This window comes from Sphaerodactylus townsendi, linkage group LG08 (assembly GCF_021028975.2).
Source record: "Sphaerodactylus townsendi isolate TG3544 linkage group LG08, MPM_Stown_v2.3, whole genome shotgun sequence".
Classification (NCBI taxonomy): Eukaryota; Metazoa; Chordata; class Lepidosauria; order Squamata; family Sphaerodactylidae; genus Sphaerodactylus; species Sphaerodactylus townsendi.
Window position 1 is genome coordinate 81,134,551 of NC_059432.1, and position 20,231 is coordinate 81,154,781.

A 20,231-nucleotide genomic window follows, 5' to 3' on the forward strand; every position below is an offset into this window, starting at 1 on the left:
AGAACGTTGGGACGCCAACGGACCTACGGCCTTGCTGGTCGCACCGCACCCCCACTCCTCATCCCCCCATGAGTCACGGGTCATGAACTGCCTGGCTCAATCACCGGGCTGGACAATGGTCTTGCCCCAGATGAGGATTAGTCGACGCTTACCGCCCTCCTCAAGAGAAGCCAGATGAGATCATGCATCACATGATGATCTCCTCGACCTCCGAACTCCCCGGTCCCTCCCACACGCCCCCAATAGGGATAATAATAAAGTGTGCCAGGAAACCGGGCAGGACGGCAGACTCTCAAGGAACACGGACTCCTCCTCGTCTCCGCTGGCTGGCCCCACCAGATGCTATTCCCCGCTCGCTCGTTTCTTGTTGGACCGCTGGGTCGGCCTCATGTTGGCAGCCAAACCCGGAATCCTCGAACCTCCACCCCTGCTCACTGCCAGCCTGGGAGGCCGAGCACCGTCCGGCTGATCGGCAGATCCAGGGGACCACCGTTTCGTATCGCCTCTGTCCTCTGATCGGGCAGATCCAGAGACACGCCATTCCCAGGACACTTCGCCCCATCGGAACACCGGTGAGTATGGGAGCTTGCAAAGCAGGGCTTATGACAAGCACGTTGGACGAACTGGTTGCTAGCTAAATGCGCAGGGTCCCCCGTGAAGAGAAGGGAGCTGCGAAATTGGTTGAGGAGACAGCTCAGTGTCCATGGTACCCAGAGGGGGGGACATTATTGAATCTTGGCGACTGGGAAAACATCGGGCGACTTTTCTCGCGACAGAGTCTCACGATGTCGCCAAGCTACTGACGGAGATACGTTTTGTCGCCATCAGCCTGCAGACCTATGGCTCTCTTTGTTGTATCTTCATCTTTCTCACCTTCAATTTCAACCCCGAATTTCTATCCACCAAATTGGACGCCTGTCCCTCCCACCTCCTTTGCTCCCTTCAATCTATCTCAAACTCTCCCCTGCTGCTCAGCCGCCTTCTTGCTCACCATTTTCCAAGCCATCAGACCTCACAGCCACGAATGGCTGGTTTTCAGAAACTTCAGAGAGCTTATTAGCTACTCCATCTGGCAAAGGAAAGAAACCCTGACGGAAGATCTATTTATATTCTCGTGATTGTGCCTCAACGCATTTCATTAGATACCGAGGGGAGGATGGCGTTGTTCGGCGGGTTGTCGAAGTACCGCCTTAAGCTATAACATCCTCACTGAGTCTCGCAGTTAAATGCGGGACGTGGAGTCACTAGCCCCACGTGAGAGAGTAAGTATGCTGGAGGCCATTGCAAGGAACCACCTAATGGTTCCAGACGACTGAAGACCACCTTTCAGATGCTCCTGAGTCTGCACAATTTGTGGTCTGGGAAAGTGAGTTCAGCAGTTTCAACAGAGCAGTTAACGACTGGCGGCGCTTCTACACCACAGCTTTACGGGTTTCAACAATGCTTTTACAACCCTAACGATCAGATTAGTTCCTGCTCTGAGGCCACCCACGGTCGCCTCTGAATACCTTTGGTAAGGCATTTGTTAAGGTCCTCAACGCTGCCAGCTAACCCAGAAGTTTCTTCCTCCATCCGCAAAACCTCTAAGAGCCCTATGCCGAAGTTTAGAACAGGCTCCAGGAGGCGCCGAGGTGGTAGATAGCTTAGGGAGGCTCCAAACGAGCTCCCCATGCCTCGCAAAAGAGAACGCTTCCACGGAGGCCGTGAGGGCTTATCACGGCTCCGGGTAAAAAAATCCTGAACGTCGACATGCTTATGGGCTTGCCAGGACATCGGGTCCCTCCGCCCACTGCTAGCTCCTCCTCGCCAGAAAGCACCTCCACCGGGCGGAAGGCAGCCCTTGTGATAACTGCTTTAACCAAGTGCAGACCTCGACATCAAGGAGGTAGGCAGCCCGTGGGGCTCACAACCCCGGCGGGAGGGGAGGGTCCTCCCCAGGGAGGAGAAGGCCACCTAAGACCCGTGCCCACGCTGCCAGAAAGGCTTCCACTGGAGAAACGACTGCCCGCCGGGAACTCCCGCCTCGGGCGCCTCCCCAGCCCAGGACCAAGTGGAGGAGAGTACTAGAGCAGACCAAACGCCAAGGCCCCTGCCAAACCACCTCTCGCGGCATCTCGGCCAGATGCACCCAGCTCCATCTCCTTGGTTCCCCACGGTTCTTGTTGTCGCCCACCCAGTATGACGCAGCCCATCCCTACCGGACAATTGGGCTAGTGCTGCCAAAGGCTCCCGTCAGCTGAACAGGGACTGTTCATCGCCCCCGAGGATCACTCCACGCATCACTAAGTGACCCATCCATTCCAGGTCTGGACAAACATCCCACAGGAGGTTCGTCGGAGCCAGCGCTGCGCCAGTTGATTCTCTTCTTGCTCCCATGCGCTGCCCGTTGCCGACCCAATAAAGGCTACAAGCCCCAGTAGCCAACATGGCGCAGCTCTACACCACCGCCGCAGCGTGGAGACGCTTATCGGGAGCTCCCTACTAAGGCCTGAGCTCGCCATAGAAGGATAAGTTCAAGGCCTGGTGGACACCGGGCGCTGATGTTACCACACGAGCAGCCGAAAGGGTTCTACCAGTGGTCAATCGAGGCTTGCCTCGCACATCTGGGGTGGGGAGACAAACCGGCTGAAGACGGAGACCACTGGCCAATGGCCTTCCAGGGTCTCGAAGGGTAGCTCGATAGTCCCCATCGCCTTAGACATCCACGCCAATCTTGGGGAAGGACCCTATGAGTCAGGGTCAAACGACTTTGGTCTGGGATGGTAAGGCCATCACGGATCACTGATCCCAACTGTGACCTCAGAAGTTCACTCTATCTCCTCGTATAAACTGTTTCCCTCCCTCCTTTCTTCTGTTTTTCAACCAGTAGAGGCGGAGGCTACCATTGACTGGCCTCCTGATTAAAATTGGGCCCTCGGCCCCATTAGTCGGCAGCACTGGCTGTGGACAGGCCTCCCAGTTTAAGGTTGCTGCAAACACAGATCCACCTCATGATTCTGGGTGGGTGGTGTTTGCCCAGCGCCTGGCGGTTGTAGTATTGTATGCCGGGTCACTCTTAAGGGAGCCGGGTCTCGGGCGGACGGCAATTCCCCAAGATAATTCATCAAAAAAATTTTAGCACCATCCAGCTCTGCATTAGCCACCAAGTACACGGGTGCAACTCCCTTTGCAAAGAACCCTCCCTCTTCCTATAAAAGGAATTTGGTCTCTAATTGCCTTGATTGTTTTATTCTCTGATGTTTATCCCCAAAAGGCTTCAAAGCCCCTTTGTGTTGCTGATTAAGCATGCATACCCACAATCCCCCCCAGGACCTCGGCCTCTGCTCCTCTCGGTGGCTCGGACCTTGACGCAGACTCTGATGACGCCTAGCTAATTCCACTAGGTCACCTCCTGCCTCCTGTCAAACAACTAAAGAAAGAGGAGTAGGCTGCCCCTGAGGTCATTGCATTAAAGTAACCCTTCACAGGCTGCAAAACAAATTCTTCCTTTCTTATACTCAAATTCTAAACACTAAACTCATCCCAATTTCCCGCCATCCATTTAAAACTGAGCCTGGATGGGACTCACCGTGAACCTGGGAAAAGGGGTGTGTTTCCAGTCCCTTCCCAGGTCCCTGTGGACTCCGACCACCAGACAGGCCAACCCATGGAATGGCTTCAGGAGGAACCAATCATCCCGGAGATGGAACGCGATTCTCTCTAGAGGATCCCCGCCCACATCTCAACAGGAACGCCACCGCCAGCCTAAAGACCCGGGAATAATGACCTGGGAGATCGCCAAGGCGACCACCAACCAAGCTCCTCCAGAGCTGCTGCGCCAGCAAGACCACCCCGACACCGGTGAACCCTGTGCCGCCTTCCTCTGCAATCATTACCGCCAACTCAGCGGCCTTCACCATCCTTGCCTGCTCTATCGTCTCCTGCCGATGCATCGTGGCTACCCCTGACGAAGCCACCAGACCAACATCTGAGCAGTTTGCTGCCGCCGCTAACGCCTTCATCCTTCTGCCTGGGCTGTACTCTAGAGTCGGAGCCTGCTAAGTCCTGCCTGCTCGCCTGCAAAGCTCGGAGACTTCCTAGCGAGTCTGCTAAGCCCTTTCCTGGGCGAATGCCTCCTATCCATCAGGGTAATTCTATGAGCTCACTGGGACCTGTCAGTCTAAACTCCTCCCGGGCCGGCGCCTCCTTTGTCACCATGACTGTCGCTAACCACGTAATTAACACCCGCGCCTGCATCACCGGGCGCTGAAGCAGCGGGAACCGGACCCGCCCATTCATCGGCTCGGCCAATTGGAACTGCACACACACGAGTGACATTCCCCATGTTCGGTACCATCCCGCTCCCCTAGGGCTGGTTCTGGACCTGTGGGAGAGAACGCTTTAATTATATTCCCACCACTCTCTGCCGGAACTTCTTGTTGCCTCAGCTCTACCCATCGGGTCCTGCAATTCCCAGGCTCCACCCCTGAGCCTAGACGCCGACGCCACCGCTTGCTCACCTCCTGTTCGATGACGCTGGTCAGCCTTCCTAAGCGAGTTCTGCCTCCTCGTAACTTCCTAGTGGGAGTCCCCGACTCGCTTCTTACAATGCTATGACTATTGGCCGGCTGGCCTGTGCCCTATGTAAGTCCATCAACTTCCACCTCCACCGCCTGGACGCCTGGCCTCCTCGAAAGCAGCAGTGGAACTTCGCCGTTTAACACCTAGACAATCGCGGTCATTGATTACTTGTTGTTGTTACAATTCACCAAGGTTGTGAGAATGTACATATGTGTTGTTTTTAATCTTTCTGATAATTCCCAGCTGATTCATGCATGTGAAAGTGCGGAGCTGCAAGCAGTTGTATCTAATCTTGAAGCGGCGATGTTTGCTCCCAGTGGTGGTCAGCCCTCTGGAGCTGGCTGCCGGGAGGATGGTTGAGTGCTATTGTAACAGCTCTACATTGATTTAATTGTATGCCCCATTATCGGATCTTGTTTCGCTCAATGCGGTCTAATATTGCCTGTAACGTGTAAGAAGCCCCTCAATTTCCTTCTTTACCCTTGCGCCAAGTTCTAATGTTACACAAGCAGCTTGGTCAGTCTTCGATCAGGCGGGCGGAGGGAGACAAGCCGCCCCTTTAAATCGCCTCCTTAGCTTCGCCCTTCTAAAATGTGCGAGGAGATGTAGTAATGCACTGCTGACCCAGCAGTACTGTGGTAGAACGTTGGGAGCTAACGGACTCCACGGCCTGTTGGTCGTGACCGCGACTCCCCACTCCTCATCCCCATGAGTCACTGGTCTTGAACTGCCTGGCTCAATCACCGGGCGCAGGGACAATGGTCTGCCCCTCAGGTGAGAGGATTAGGCCTAGGACGCTTACGCCCCTCTCCTCAAGACGTAGCTGGGATGAGATCATGTATCACATGATGACTGACCTCCCCCGCTTCCTCCGAACTCCCCGTCCCTCCCACACTTCCAATAGGGATAATAACAATAAAAGGTGCCAGGAACCGGCAGACGGCAGACTCGCTAGGAACACGGACCTCCGGTCTCCCGCTGCTGGCGATCTCCACCAGATGTTATCTCCGCGTCTCGTCTCGTTCTTACGCTGACCGCGTGGGTCGACTACAGTGGTGTAGGTTTTATATTGCCACAAATGTAAAATTGTAGTCTGATATTTGTTCATGGAATTATACTGGGCATACCACCCAGGGAGACATATGGGATCAAATGTCCCCGGGCTGCAGCCATTCAGTCACATGGAGGGCGGAAAATCACCCCCATACCCCTCCTCCTTCCCTTTGGGTTCATACACTGACTTCAAGACTTGGTGCAAAAAACATTGTTTGGTCGTGGTGGGGGAGGGCAGCCACCCATACGGTGAGGGGGGCAGAAAACTCTGGCCCCTTCCGCACACGCAAAATAATGCGTTTTCAAACCACTTTCACAACTGTTTGCAAGTGGATTTTGCCATTCCGCACAGCTTCAAAGAGCATTGAAAGCAGTTTGAAAGTGCATTATTCTGCATGTGCGGAATGAGCCTCTGATTTTGCACTGGGCTACATTTTTCCTAGATACATCTCTGGTGTAAACACACGCTAAAAACAGAACTAGAATGTTAGAAATTCATGTAATTCAGCAATGGAAGGGAAGTATATGATTGTTTAATAGTTATCTTGGCTGGAACCACCCCAAACAATGCTTCTTTGAATCATCATTAGGTTAGTCTAACTCTAACATCTCATGCAAAGCTAAAAAAACAAGAATGTGAAACTACTGAAAAGAACAAATTATTTATTCAAGGCTTTTCTCTTCCTGATTATATCCTCAGTCACTCTAACCCATCAAGGATGGACTTTATGTGAGCTCGAGTCCCTTACAGTGGACTTCCTTATAGAGCTTTGTGAATGCAAATGGCTGACAAGGAGTTAAAACTCCTGTATCCAGCACCTGTGAATGCTATGGAAACTGAATCACTGATAGAGTATAACTAGACAAGACATATGAGGTTCCTGACCAGTTTTTCCATCTCTTAAAATTTCTGTTCATACGAATTGTTTCTTTATGGTGTGTGTGTGTGTGTGTGAGGAAGGAAGGAAGGAAGGAAGGAAGGAAGGAAGGAAGGAAGGAAGGAAGGAAGGAAGGAAGGAAGGAAGGAAGGAAGGAAGGAAGGAAGGAAGGAAGGAAGGAAGGAAGGAAGGAAAAGGAAGGAAGGAAGCAAGGAAGGAAGGAAGGAAGGAAGGAAGGAAGGAAGGAAGGGAAGGAAGGAAGGAAGGAAGGAAGGAAGGAAGGAAGGAAGGAAGGAAGGAAGGAAGGAAGGAAGGAAGGAAGGAAGGAAGGAAGGAAGGAAGGCAGAATGGTGCTGGAATGCTTTGTATTTTATGGGGAGTCACAATTGTGATGTTTGATCATGATTTTATTCCCCTCCAGTTGTCATTGGAATGAAGGCAGCAGGATGTGAAATGCATATACATTTTATGGTCTTACTGTGTTATTGTAGCTGACTGTTGTAAATCGCCCTGAGCACCCTGTAAGCCTAATAAAATAAAATAATAAAAATATAGCCTGATCTTGTTAGATCTCAGAAGCTAAACGAAGTCAGTACTTGGAAGGGAGACTGCCAAGGAAGACTCTGCAAAGGAAGGCAACAGCGACCACTTCTGCTTTTTAGTTGTCTTGGAAGTCTGTTGATAAGTCATCATAAGTTGGCTGCAACTTGCCAGCACTTACACACATCCATGGGTATGCATAAAGAAAGGACTGGAATCATGGTATTGTGTGTGTAAGGTCTTACTTTTCCTCCTACAGTTTTCCTGATGTTTCCTCTCCCAAAACTGGTATTTGTGCTGAAAGAAAAAGATTGTTTTCTCTTTGTCAAACTCCACTCCATTTACAGCTGTGGCAGCCCTAGTCCAACCCCATCCCAATCCCAACAGATGTGAGATCTAGTCCTAGGTATGTATCTTATTTAGTTTAGCCATGAGCCTAATATCAGTTCTGTTAGATCTGTTTTGTTGATCATGAGGTTCTGCGCACCACACAGATTCACAAGTGTTTCAAATTTGTTCCTTAGTCGGCCACTTAATGATAACATTTTGGTCCTGGGAATTCATATACAAGATGCATGAGTTTATATTGATTAAAGATTTCATAGAAAATTAGTACCTCTGATGCCATCCAAACCAGCAGGGCCTTGGTCACCTGGAGGCCCAGGTGGTGCATTTCTACATAGCTGCCCAATAGGTCCAGCAGGCCCAGGAGCCCCTGGCTTGCCTGTAAGAAGCAAGTTGATCATTTCATATTTTACAGTGCATACAAATATGTTTAATATTGTATCTTTCAGTTCTTTGGAATGAATACAGAATGCAACAACTGCCATTACTTGTATATTCAAGACGAGAGGAAGTATCTCACAGAAAGCAGTCTGGGTCACAAACTGCTCTACCAGACCAGCCTCTCTTCCATTCCTGGTAGTTATCAGCTGCCACAGGACCCACAATGCTTTTGACCTTGCTTCTAGTCATAGTGTGTGTATACTTCTCAGTCTAATTAAGTAAACTAACTGAAAGAATGGGAGAGCCAAGAGAAGCTACTGGGGGAAAAGTCCACATTCTGAGGATGCCTTCTGATAAGTAAGAAAAAAAAATTTCTACAGAATCTGAGGTAATTGAGATTTCCAACAATTTAGAATTAATTTAAAAAATCTGGTTGTGCCGTTCTAATTTAAGAAAGAGGTACATTCTTGCGTACTGCTAGCAATAATCTTTGTAGTTAAAAACACAGCCAAATGAAAAACTTATTTTAACTGTATAAAGAAATCTCAAGAATATTTGCTACATAAACTATTCATCAATAGTGTAACAGAATATTAGTTAATAAGCAATTTTATTTATTGTATTTTGGAATGCCAATAAAGGCTATCATGAATAATAAGCGATTTAATTAGTTAATAATTCTTCAATTATTAGTTTTTGGAGAAAAACTTACCAGATGGCCCTAATGACCCTTTGTCTCCTGGGGGTCCTGGGAGGGAAATTCCTGATGGTCCAAGTTCTCCTCCATTGCCTTTTGATCCAGGTTCTCCAACGCATCCTGGAGGCCCCATTTTACTTAAACCTTTATAGGAAAGTAACTGCACAATGTAAAGCTTCACATGAATGGAAGACAGATGTACAGAATGGAAATTCAAAAGATTGTGTCTGAGCAACATCCCAAAAAGCATAAATGGCTACTGGCATTTGCAAAAATTGGCCCCAAAAGCCATTTTAGGAATGCAAGAATTGCTTTACACATGCATGCAGACTTCACAAGATCTTTGCGTTTGGTTGCAACAACCTTGCAGTCTGAAATGTAGCAAATGTTACACAGACTTTCAGCTGCATAATGGCTGTTCTTAATCTAAATTATTTTTAAATTTGGTTATCTTTCGAAGAGTGCCAGATCTGGACCGTTTTCATCTTAATATTAATAAGAACTGAATCCAAGCTATATTTGAATACCGTATATACCGGCATATAAGACGACTGGGCGTATAAGACGACCCCCCCACTTTTCCAGTTAAAATATAGAGTTTGGGATATACTTGCCGTACAAGACTACCCCTCTTTCAAACCCTGTCCTTTCAAAGAAACCGATTGCAAGTTTTAAAAAAAACTGTGCGAACACAGACTACCCAGCGTGCATTTCCATCACGCCGTTGCACGAAACAAAACTTTCCAAAGCCCTTCCTTGTACTTCATCGAGGGCTTACTCCCAAGTAAGCCCGCTCAGGGCCCGCCTCCCATGCTTCTTCCCCCACCCCCACCCCCATCCTGGATTTACTGCGTTCATGACTGTAATTGGGCAAAGGCAAACCCAAAAACTAGTATTTTGAGAGAAACTATCTGCTCCCACTGTGCAGTTTCATAACCCTCTATCAAACCCTTAAATTTGAGTCCCAAAAGCCCCCCCGCCCAATTCCCTAGCCTGCTTTCCTAGGGAAGGGGCTCCAACCTCCCAATTTTGAGAAGAGGCAGTGACATGTGGACTTCCCCGCCCCCCCCCTCTCTGTCACATTCCATTCAGACATACCCTGAACTTCAAATGTGGAGCCTCAGCCAAATGTGAGAAATTTCCATCCTTGGTGCCAAAGGAACAAAAGAAACGGTAGCCGATTGCAAGTTTTAAAAAAACCTGTGCAAATGCAGACTACCCCCGCGTGCATTTCTATAGCGCCGGCTTTGCACGAAACAAAACTTTCCAAAGCCCTTCCTTGTACTTCATTGGTGGCTTACTCCCGAGTAAGCCCACTCCGGGGGAGAGCCCCAGCGCAGAGTTCCTTTCTGCGACTGATGCAGACGGAGCCCTGCCCCTGGGAGCTGAGCTGCCTGGTGGCTGCTCTCCTCCAGCTGGAACTCCATCCAGAGCCGGAGGTGCAAAATGCAAGCGGGGTGGGGGAAGAAGTGTGGGAGGCGGGCCCGGAGCGGGTTTACTCGGGAGAAGCCCCCAATGAAGTACAAGGAAGGGCTTTGGAAAGTTTTGTTTTGTGCAACACCAGCGCGATAGAAGTGCATGCAGGGTAGTTTGCATTCGCACAGTGTTTTTTTTTTAATTTGCAATCAGCTACGGAGGAGAGTGGCCACCGGGTGGCTCGGCTCCTGGGAGCGGGGCTCCATCTGCAGCAGACGCAGAAAGAAACTCCGCGCTGGGGCTTTCCCGCAAGTTGCAGCCCCGCGGCCGTGGAGATTGCACCAGCGGCACGTGCAGCCTGGGCTCCGGGGCCGCCACTCCTCCACCTGGCCGACTTGTCACAGGGTGGCCTTTGCCATTGGCCTTGCTCGCTCGCTCGCCGCTCACTTGGTGGAGGGGGAGAATGGTAGTCTGTTCTGTTCCTTGTGCTTATGGGTGGCGGGCGGGGCCTGGCAGGGGAAGAGTAACTCTGACCTGCAGGCTGCTCGGCTTGTGCCAGCGGGACTACACAAGGAGGGAGGAAGCTGCAAATGGTCGCCGCATATGGCAGGGATGCGGCCACGGCCGTTTTTGAGCTCCCCCCCAGTTTCACAGCAAAGTGTTTCAGCACCTGGCGTATAAGACGACCCCCGACTTTTGATAAGATTTTCCTGTGTTAAAAAGTCGTCTTATACGCCGGTATATATGGTAATAAATGTAAGTGCTCTTGTGCTTCCAGATATAATGTGATTTTTACAAAACCAAATAGTGATCTTATTACTTGGTATTAACAATATTTAACATGCAGTCTACAAATCAGTTATCATTCTTTACCTGGAGGTCCAGGTAAGCCTTTTTGACCCTGTAGTCCATCCAAGCCATGTATTCCAAGTAATCCTGGAGGACCTTTGAAATATTGCAAAAATAACAGCGACAATTAAAAAGCCCAAAACCACAAATAGGGGAGAAAAACCAGAAGTTATTTTAAAAAATACAAAATAAAATATTGCATACATTTTTTTCAATGTAGACATTGACACAGATGTTTACTGAAAACTTCCAGCAGCTGAAAAATATGCCACAGCATTAGCAGATGTGTACCTTTTTTTTAAAGTAAAAAATTACACATAGAAAAGTGAAGTAAATAAAGCAAATTAAATCAAGTGGCATTAAATCAAGTGGATTTAGTTCTTTAACATTATTCCTGCTGTGTTCTTTCATTATTTAAGTATTCATAGCCTCTCTTTCAATTGATCAACACCATCATTAAAAATTACAAAATAAAAGTAACTATCAATTCTTCTCTTGATACTTTTTTTAAAATGCAGAAAAGCCTTAGTTTGGGAGAGGAGAGCTTATCAGTAGGTTTAAACAAAAGAAAGGTTTTTTTAATACTTTGAAGGGTTATTTATCACCATCATTAGTTTGGTTTTACCTATTTAATGTGATTCTATGTATTGTTTTAATTAATGTAAGTCGCCCCAAGCCTGGCCATAGCCAGGGATGGGCAAGGTATAAGTTTAATAAAGGTAAATTTTAAAGATTTTCTAACTCAACTACAGAAGACAAGACTGACTCTCTCTCTCCTTGGTTGAATCCCCACTACCGTCTTAGCCAGGTTTCAGAACACAAACTAACCAGGTTTGAGGGATGACCTCCCCAGTCGAATCCCCACTACTGTCTTAGCCAGGTTTCAGAATACAAACTAACTAGGTTTGAGGTCGTTTGTGTTCTGAAACCTGGCTAAGACGGTAGTGGGGATTCAACCGGGGAGGTCGTCCCTCAAACCTGGTTAGTTTGTGTTCTGAAACCTGGCTAAGACGGTAGTGGGGATTCGACCCTTAACGACTCTATCCCATCTGATATGTCCCACAGAACCAGTGGCGATTATTCTTGACTTAGAAGCAGAATTCTTAGTGGGACGTCTGTGGAAACAGAAGTCTGTTCATGGTAGGTTTTTTCCTAATAATTAGGCAAGAGATATGGTCAGTATACAACAAATGACTCCAGCATCAGTGTCTAATTGGCTGTTTAGATCTCTCTTCAATTCTTGGCTTAATTTAACCATGATGATTTTGTTTAGTTTGCTTTCTAAGGACTTTTATCATTACAAAATCCATTACAAAAGCAACACTTGTAAGTCCATATTTGGAGCAGTTACAGTTCTATAACACTAAATACAAGCTGTAATCTTTGCTGTAACCCATGAAACGTAAAATGATTTTCTTCCGAAATTCTCTCAAATGTTTCAGTAACCAATACAAATGTTCAACAGCGTTATCTAGTGACTTTTCCTGTTTTGAATCCAACTTGAGCATCTGGCATTTCTCTTTCTATATATGATAACAATCTTTGTTGTAAAATTTTGAGCATCACTTTACTCACATGAAACATTAATCCAATGATCTCATAGATGCTGCAGCCTTTGATGTCTCCTTTTCGAATTGGAATGTAAAATTGACTGTTTCCAGTCTGTGGGCTATCAATTTGTTTTCCATATTTGTTGGCATATTCTTGTTAACATTCTGATGGGCTCCATTTCTGTGGCATGGAATAGCTGTACTGATATCTCATCCACTCCAGGCTAGTTTTTCCCCTCCCAATTTTCCCAGAGCAGCTTTAACTTTCCTTTCTAAATCTGTAGCTCTACTTCAAAGATTTCTCCTTGGAAGAAATCTATCAGCCTTTCATCTCTTCTATATAGTTTTTCAGCATATTGTTCCCATCTTTCCTTAATTTTGTCCTGTTCAGTTGATGTAATTCTGTGCTGACCTTTTAGTGTGCCTAACCATGATTTAAATTTCTCTTTGATTTTTTTGGATCTTGTGGCACAGATCTCTTGGTCTTCCTTGTGTGCATGATGATATATAACACAAAGATGGTGACTGCTGACTCGTGTTCCACTGCGAAATTTAATGCCCCATATTAGTTCATACCATTAATGAAAAACCACAAGCACTTTTGACTGCTTATGAGCAACCAAATCCCATTCAAGTGATTTATGCATTCATTTATTTTGAAAATGTCTATGTTGCCTTCTCCAGAGATCTGCTCAAACATTTTTTTATTTTCCTGTTTAGAGGCTCATAAAATAAAATCTGCATCCAGAATCTACGTGGGACTTTCTCCTTTCAAGAAGGTTTTAAATTTTTTGCCAGTTGATCAAATTTGGCCTCTTAAAGAATTAAGACATACCCCTGACTTCAGTGTCAGCATGATTAGCCCAGAAATATATTTCCAAAGTACTCAGCATTTTATGATTTACAGTTATATCTGCTGCTATGAATTCCATCCTATGACCTTCCGCTGTCACATCTCGTAAAAGATTTACCACTTGCGACATTTACCTTTTCTACCTGGAGGTCCAAGTAATCCTGGAAAACCTGGAGGTCCCAAAAAGCCAGGGTTACCTTGTTCACCTGGCATTCCCACCAATCCTGCAGCTCCCTGAGCTCCTACAGGTAGAAAAGATGTGTGTCAAATCATATGAAGCTGCCTTATTCTGAATCAGATCCTTGTACCATCAAGTTCAGTACTGTCTACTCAGACTGGCAGTGGCTCTCCAGCATCTTATCTAAAGGTCTTTGACAGAACCTTTTAACTAGAGATGCCTGAGACTGAACTGGAGACCTTCTGCATGCTAAGTAGATACTCTACAACTGAGGCATAGTCTCAGAATTTGCTACTTTCATCTTGCTTGTTCACCTCTTACACAACTGAATGAGTATATTTTGTTGCAATGTGTAGAGGGTAATTATGGAGCCAGTGTGGTCTAGTGATTGAGATGTCAGATTAGGATCTGGGAAACCTCAATTCAAATCCCCACTTGTGCCATGGAAGTTTGCTGGATGACCTTGGACCATTCACACACTCTCAACCTTGAATCTGGCTAATATTTGGATGGCAGACCTCCAAGAAATACCAGGTTTATGAGATGGAGATTATCAAGAGGCAAACCACCTCTGAATGTCTCCTGCTTTGAAAATCCTATGGGGTCACCATAAATCAACTGACTTGGCAGCAAAAAAAAAGAAAAGAAAAGAAAGACGGAGACTGCAAAAGTATAACATAACATCAACAATGCATTCAGACCTGACTGAGGCCCCTTCTGTACATGTAGAATAATGCACTTTTAATCTACTTTCCCAATTGTTTGCAAGTGGATTTTGCTATTCCACACAGTAAAATCCAGCTGCAAAGTGCATTGAAAATGGATTAAAATGCATTATTCTGCATGTGCAAAAGAGGCCTGACTCTTGACATACCATAGCAACAATAATTTTTCAAACATTTGTAATTGTAAAAGGTCAGTCTAGTTTGATCCCTAGGTTTGCCATTATTAGGCACATGACTACTGTATCAAAGCTCAGGTTGATGCAATAGATATCACCATGGGTTAAGATGATTATATGAGCATGTATATCAGTCTTAATTTCTGTTCTTCTTTAATTATTTCATTATTTTTAAGTTTTCCAATGACTTATCCATTGTGACCTTGTAGCTGATTATTTGTAATAATAGATTTAAATATTTTCTTTCTTTCTTTACTCCTAACTTACCTGGGAATCCAGGAGTTCCTGGATATCCAAGTAACCCTTTGGGTCCTGGTCTTCCTGTTTCCCCTTGAGCACCTGATACTCCTTGAACACCTGGGAATCCAGCAAGTCCTTCAAGGAACAAAACAAACAAACAAAAAACCCACATTTTTTTTACTGTAAAAGATTTTTAGTAGAGCATATTTCTATTGACATAGATTTGTTGTGTTTCTCAGCAGACAGCTTCTCAATAACATACCAACATATTACCTCTTCCATGAGTTATAGAATGCCAAAGGCTGTCTTTATGGGCACACATGCCAGTTCCAATACAGCATCATCATCACTGATCTCCCAATACATCCCAAAAATATAGAACCATATTTTTCTCTGGCCAAATTTAAAGCCGCACAAATTGTTCTTTTAAGTACCCAGGCAGATGATTCTGGCACATTCTAGGAGAAGGAACTAGCCACTGCCCTTCAGATTCAATTACTTCAGACTCTGTAGTTTACCTTTAAGTGCTAAGCTGTACAAAATCTCAACAGACTATTCTGTGTAATCATATCTCAGCTGTAACAATATTACTATTGTATAACTCTGCCTTTTTTGGATACATAATTTATGAATACATGCAAACATACTGCTGGTCTTTATTTTCATCCCTCTGTGTGACTGTAGGCAGTTTACATATATTGAAGAGAAGCCAAGTTTGCCAGTAAGTAAATATTCAACAGGACGCTGTGACCAAATATATATGTGATACATGCATTTGAAAACAAATGTGTATTGCATTTACACGTTCATTTCAGATATATAATAAAGGCTACATCTAGAGAATTATATTGTTAATAAAAACATAATGTTTGGATGAGAGACCATCTGCTTCCTGGTGTCTGAGCAAGAGAATGAAAAGTTAAGATGGCCACTGGATTGGTTGCAATTAGGGCCTCTTGGCCCAAGATGTATAAAATTTAAATAACCCTGTTGAGATCCCTCACAAGCAGCTTGGATCAGTTTATTTGGGGATTTGGAGCCTCTTCCTAAGTTTCCATTACACAAACCATTTTAGACATACATTTAAAATATATTGTATTAAGTGGTCTGGAATAAGCATATTGTAAGTCCTCCTGTCCTATGAGGATGACACCTGTCCAAAACAGGCTGGGGGGCAACATAACATTTTTATTGGGTAGTAGAATGGACCCTAGGGCCACTTTATAAAACAGTTATGGTTGACACATGGAAGTATGGGGAGATGAAAGAATGGAGTCAGGTCAGCGGTTCATCTAATCTAGCACTGTCTGTTCTGAAAAGCAGATGTTCTCTGCATTCTTGGGTACAGCCCTGATTCTGGAGAAGAGGGGGTTGAACCTTGAATTTTCTTCATGCACAGCATAAAAAATCTAAGGCTTAAAAAGTTTAGGAACTTCTATATAAAATGTTGAACGATATCAAATGATATCAAAATTGGCAACTGAGACTATAAAATACATTACAAAATATATACCTGTAGTTAACAAAATAAATAAGTAAATAACCCTGACCCCTTCATATTGTAGGATGTTCACAGAAGATGCCCTGCATGCTCATGTTGCGTATGTCGGCTGCGCAAAGTTTGAACAAGCCATGACATCACTTCAAGGCTCAAAAGTTAGCTAGCCAAAAATATCTGATGTTGATTCATGTAATCTGTCAACAAATGAAAAACCAATACAGGAAAAGAAGGAGACGAAGAAGAGTTTGGATTTACATCCCCCCTTTCTCTCCTGCAGGAGACTCAAAGGGGTTTACAATCTCCATGCCCTTCCCCCCTCACAACAAACACTCCGTGAGGTGGGTGGGGCTGAGAGAGCTCCGAAAAGCTGTGACTAGCCCAAGGTCACCCAGCTGGCGTGTGTGGGAGTGCACAGGCTAATCTGAATTCCCCAGGTAAGCCTACGCAGCTCAGGCAGCAGAGTGGGGAACCAAACCCGGTTCCTCCAGATTAGAATGCACCTGCTCTTAACCACTACACCACTGCTGCTGGTGAGTCATTTAATCAACATGAGGGTGGGTTGTTGTTTTTTTGCAAAATAACCAGAAGTATTATCACCTGGCAATCCTCGATTTCCTGGAGGACCTCTCTTAACAAGCGGGTCAACATCAGCTGGGTCACCTCTGCTACCTATTAAATATGGAGAATGCTCTGATAAACAAGATATAGATCATAACGAACAGGTGAACAAGTTTCTTACTCTGTATTAACAAAAATATATACAAGTACTGAAGCCCAAAATGTCTCCAAAAATGCTGCTTGTGGGTGACTGGGGATCTCCAGCAAAGCCTTACCATGGGAGGGAGAATTGTCATAAACCACTCCCCCCCTTCTATCAATGAAGTTTTCTACTGGATCCAACCAATTGGGTTCCTTCAAACTCTCAAACACCATTGCTTTCATTTCAGCCTTTCCAAAAATTAGCTTGTCCAAAAGTTCATTAAGGTACATGGCAGTGATCAAGGCACAGAGCAAATAGAAATCCAATCCAATATTATTAAAGAATGATTTTATGAACATCAGGCACAAAATTCTCATTGAATAAATAATGGAGATCTCTATCACAGTAGTATTCTTGTTCAGATATTTCTGGTATTTTTCAGGTATATTTGGGAATCCAGGCGATATTCGGGGATCTTGAATACACTGGTATCCAGTAAGAATTTAGCTACCATATTTAAAAACAAAAACAAAATAAATTTCAGCTTCAATTTTATCTAGTATTCGTTATTCACTGAAAAAAAGGTTTTAGGCTTCCAACATAATAACAAGCCAGTGCTTTAATAAAATTAATAATTGAAGCATAGGGTAGACTTAAAAAAATTATTAGGCTTCAAAACAATTAAAAACATGTGGTTCAAAAATAGGATTTAGGTTGACTACTTCGTCTACCATAAAAACAAGTTTTCAAAAAGACTAGGGACTACCTTAATGTTTGAAAAAAATAGGCTTTGTGCATAGGCTTGGAAAAACAAATTAAGCTGAGGTATTTAAAGAGTTCCATACTTCCATCACAGCTTGTATTTTTTTAAAATACAATTAGCTTTCAAACCTAGGAGAGAAAGAGATTAAGTTGTGTGGGTTTGAAAAAAGACAATTGCAGGGTAGTGCTGGGGATGAGCAAGTCAAGAATATCAGTATAATAATCCAGCTTCAAGAGCAGGGTAGCAAGAGCTCAGAGTGGGAGTACAGGACAGCCTAGAGCAGGGGTAGGGAACCTGCAGCTCTCCAGATGTTCAGGAACTACAATTCCCATCAGCCCCTACCAGCATGGCCAATTGGCCATGCTGACAGAGGCTGATGGGAATTGTAGTTCCTGAACATCTGGAGAGCCGCAGGTACCCTACCCCTGGCCTAGAGCAGCAGCTAGCTTACTTTGGTGAAAGGCTTTGAATCAGAATAATAACCTTTTGTTTACAAAAAATTATTCACGCTTGCATATTTATCTTCCTAATGCATGTACCAAAATCCCAGCATCAAGTATTTTTATGTGTCCATTAGATCATTTGTTACCACATCATTACCTTTAGGTCCTTTTGCACCATCAAGTCCTGGTCTTCCCGGAATGCCTGGTAATCCCTCTGCACCCTGACAATATTATTAAAAGAAATAGTGCACATTAATTATACTAGATAAAATAGCACATCCTATAACATTTTTTTCCATCTCCAGGCCTTATGAACAATATGCATATTGCATTAATCTAATAATTTTTATGTGCCAAATCCTGACTAAATAATGATGATGATGATACACCATGGTGAAGTTAGATTAATTAAAAAAATAATATAATGAGATTAACACTGAGGTGCTAAAAGGTCTTGAAACTGAATAATGTAAATAGCAGAAGCTGAGGGCCAGCTTCTTTTTGCTTTTTTTAAATAGAGGCACCAAATTTGCAGCACAGAAGAGTATACAGAACGCCCAGGAGAACCCAGTGCTTTTCTTTCAGTGCAAGTTCAACACAAGGAATTATAGGCAGAGAAGCACTGTTAGTCAATCAGTCAGTCATAGTTTAAAACATTCAGCCACAGGCTATTACAGTATAAAAACAGAATGCATATATATTTACACATGCATATATATGCAAATATGCATATATATTTACACAATATACACACACACGCATACACAGAAAGGGGAAAAGTGCATGTAAAACAAACATTTCCATATATACCTGCTAAAATCTCAGAGAAAGAAAATATTTGTATACAAACATAAAACAACACAGCAAACAATGAACAGATAAAATTGTCATCTAAAATTGTTAAAAGGAAGCAATACCTTCTTTTTTGCAAGTCAGAGGCATCATGTAAGGGTCAATATAGGATAGAAGCAATCCTATTTTCTCTGTTTATATATTCATTATAGTCAACTAGTACCTTACCCAGGAATTTAGACCTTTGTTCTATATCGAGAGAACAAGACATACTGAGTTAAGTTCTCTGGGGACAATTCTCCAGAAATGCAGAAGAACAGGGCTGCAGGGATATGAGGGTAACAAGCTTCAAGGAAAGTTGTTGGCATAGTCTGAAAAAGAAGGGCTGTGTAGGCCATTCTAAGATTGAACGCAGTAATATTGATCAAGTATAGGGCTCTATCGTGATCTTTTTTATCAACATTATTTAAGGAGTGCTTTGATAGAGGTGTTCTGAAATTTATGCCAATAATTTAATAAAACAAAATTAATGAGACGTTTCAAGGAGGGAGTTCCCAGTTCAGCTTCCCTAAATAAAATAGGTGTTGACTGGAAAACATATGTGTGTGTGTGTATGTGTGGCTTGTAGTGTATGTATATACACTACACGCGCGCACGCGTGTGTGTGTGTAGGACACCAAAATAATAAGACATGTTTAAGTAATATATCAACATTCACCATTTATTAATGATCTGAATATTTGCTGTGTTCACTTATTGTTTAGTTATTGCCTAAGTAAGTTAAACTTCCTAGGCTCTGGGAAACCTAGATTTGAATCTCCACTCTGTCACGGAAGCTTCCTGGGTGACCTTGGGCTGGACAGACTCGTAGCCTAACCTAACAGTGTTGTTCAAAGAAGAAAATGGATAAAGAGGAGAATAATGTGAGCTGATTTGGGTCTCAACTGAAGAGAAACTAAATTAATAAATAAATTGGATGTAGAACACATGAAAGAAATATGCTTAATACTACAAGATACACAATAGTTGTGATAATGTTAAAAGGAAAATGAAAAAAAATCTGTGTCTTGTTTACGAAGTATTCATTTTTAAGTTGTCATGCCCAATACTCTGGAGAGCTTCTCATTTTGAAGTCTAGGACCTGAGAGGAAACACTGTGAGCAACAGCGAACTCATGCTATTGACAGTGTCAAAAACCCGGACATGAATAAAAATAAATAAACCCATAGGCTTACATGCCCATTATCTATATTTTTCAGCATACCTGCTCACCCTGCTGTCCTTGAAAGCCAACGATTCCTCTCAATCCTGGAAGCCCAGGTGGGCCTGGCACCCCTTGAAAGCCAATCTGCCCAGCATCACCAGGTTCACCCTTTCGCACAGGTCCACTTCTTCCTGGCTGTCCTGGGATTCCCCTGGATCCAGGACTGCCTTTGTCACCTGAACGTATTTCACACATTTGTTATAATTACATTTTATAGATAACTCACAGCAAAAAAACAATCTTAAATATAAGACCTGACATTGAAAGGATGTTTTGGCTATACCCTTTCCCACTGAAAGATCTAAGTGAGATCAGTAGTACTTCTGC

At 44.2% G+C, this 20,231-nt stretch overlaps 1 protein-coding gene across 1 annotated transcript in view; it reads right to left on the reverse strand.

Annotated features, from left to right (window-relative positions):
* Positions 1–20,231, reverse strand: part of COL4A4 (collagen type IV alpha 4 chain) — an 83,680-nt gene that overhangs the window by 13,539 nt on the left and 49,910 nt on the right. Inside the window, exons 33-40 of the mRNA XM_048506718.1 lie at positions 19,905–20,080; positions 18,006–18,069; positions 16,540–16,611; positions 14,469–14,576; positions 13,257–13,364; positions 10,744–10,815; positions 8,470–8,598; positions 7,648–7,755 (exon numbers count right to left, since the gene is read on the reverse strand). Coding sequence (XP_048362675.1) covers positions 7,648–7,755; positions 8,470–8,598; positions 10,744–10,815; positions 13,257–13,364; positions 14,469–14,576; positions 16,540–16,611; positions 18,006–18,069; positions 19,905–20,080 — 837 coding nt within the window. The remainder of the gene's footprint in view (positions 1–7,647; positions 7,756–8,469; positions 8,599–10,743; positions 10,816–13,256; positions 13,365–14,468; positions 14,577–16,539; positions 16,612–18,005; positions 18,070–19,904; positions 20,081–20,231) is intronic.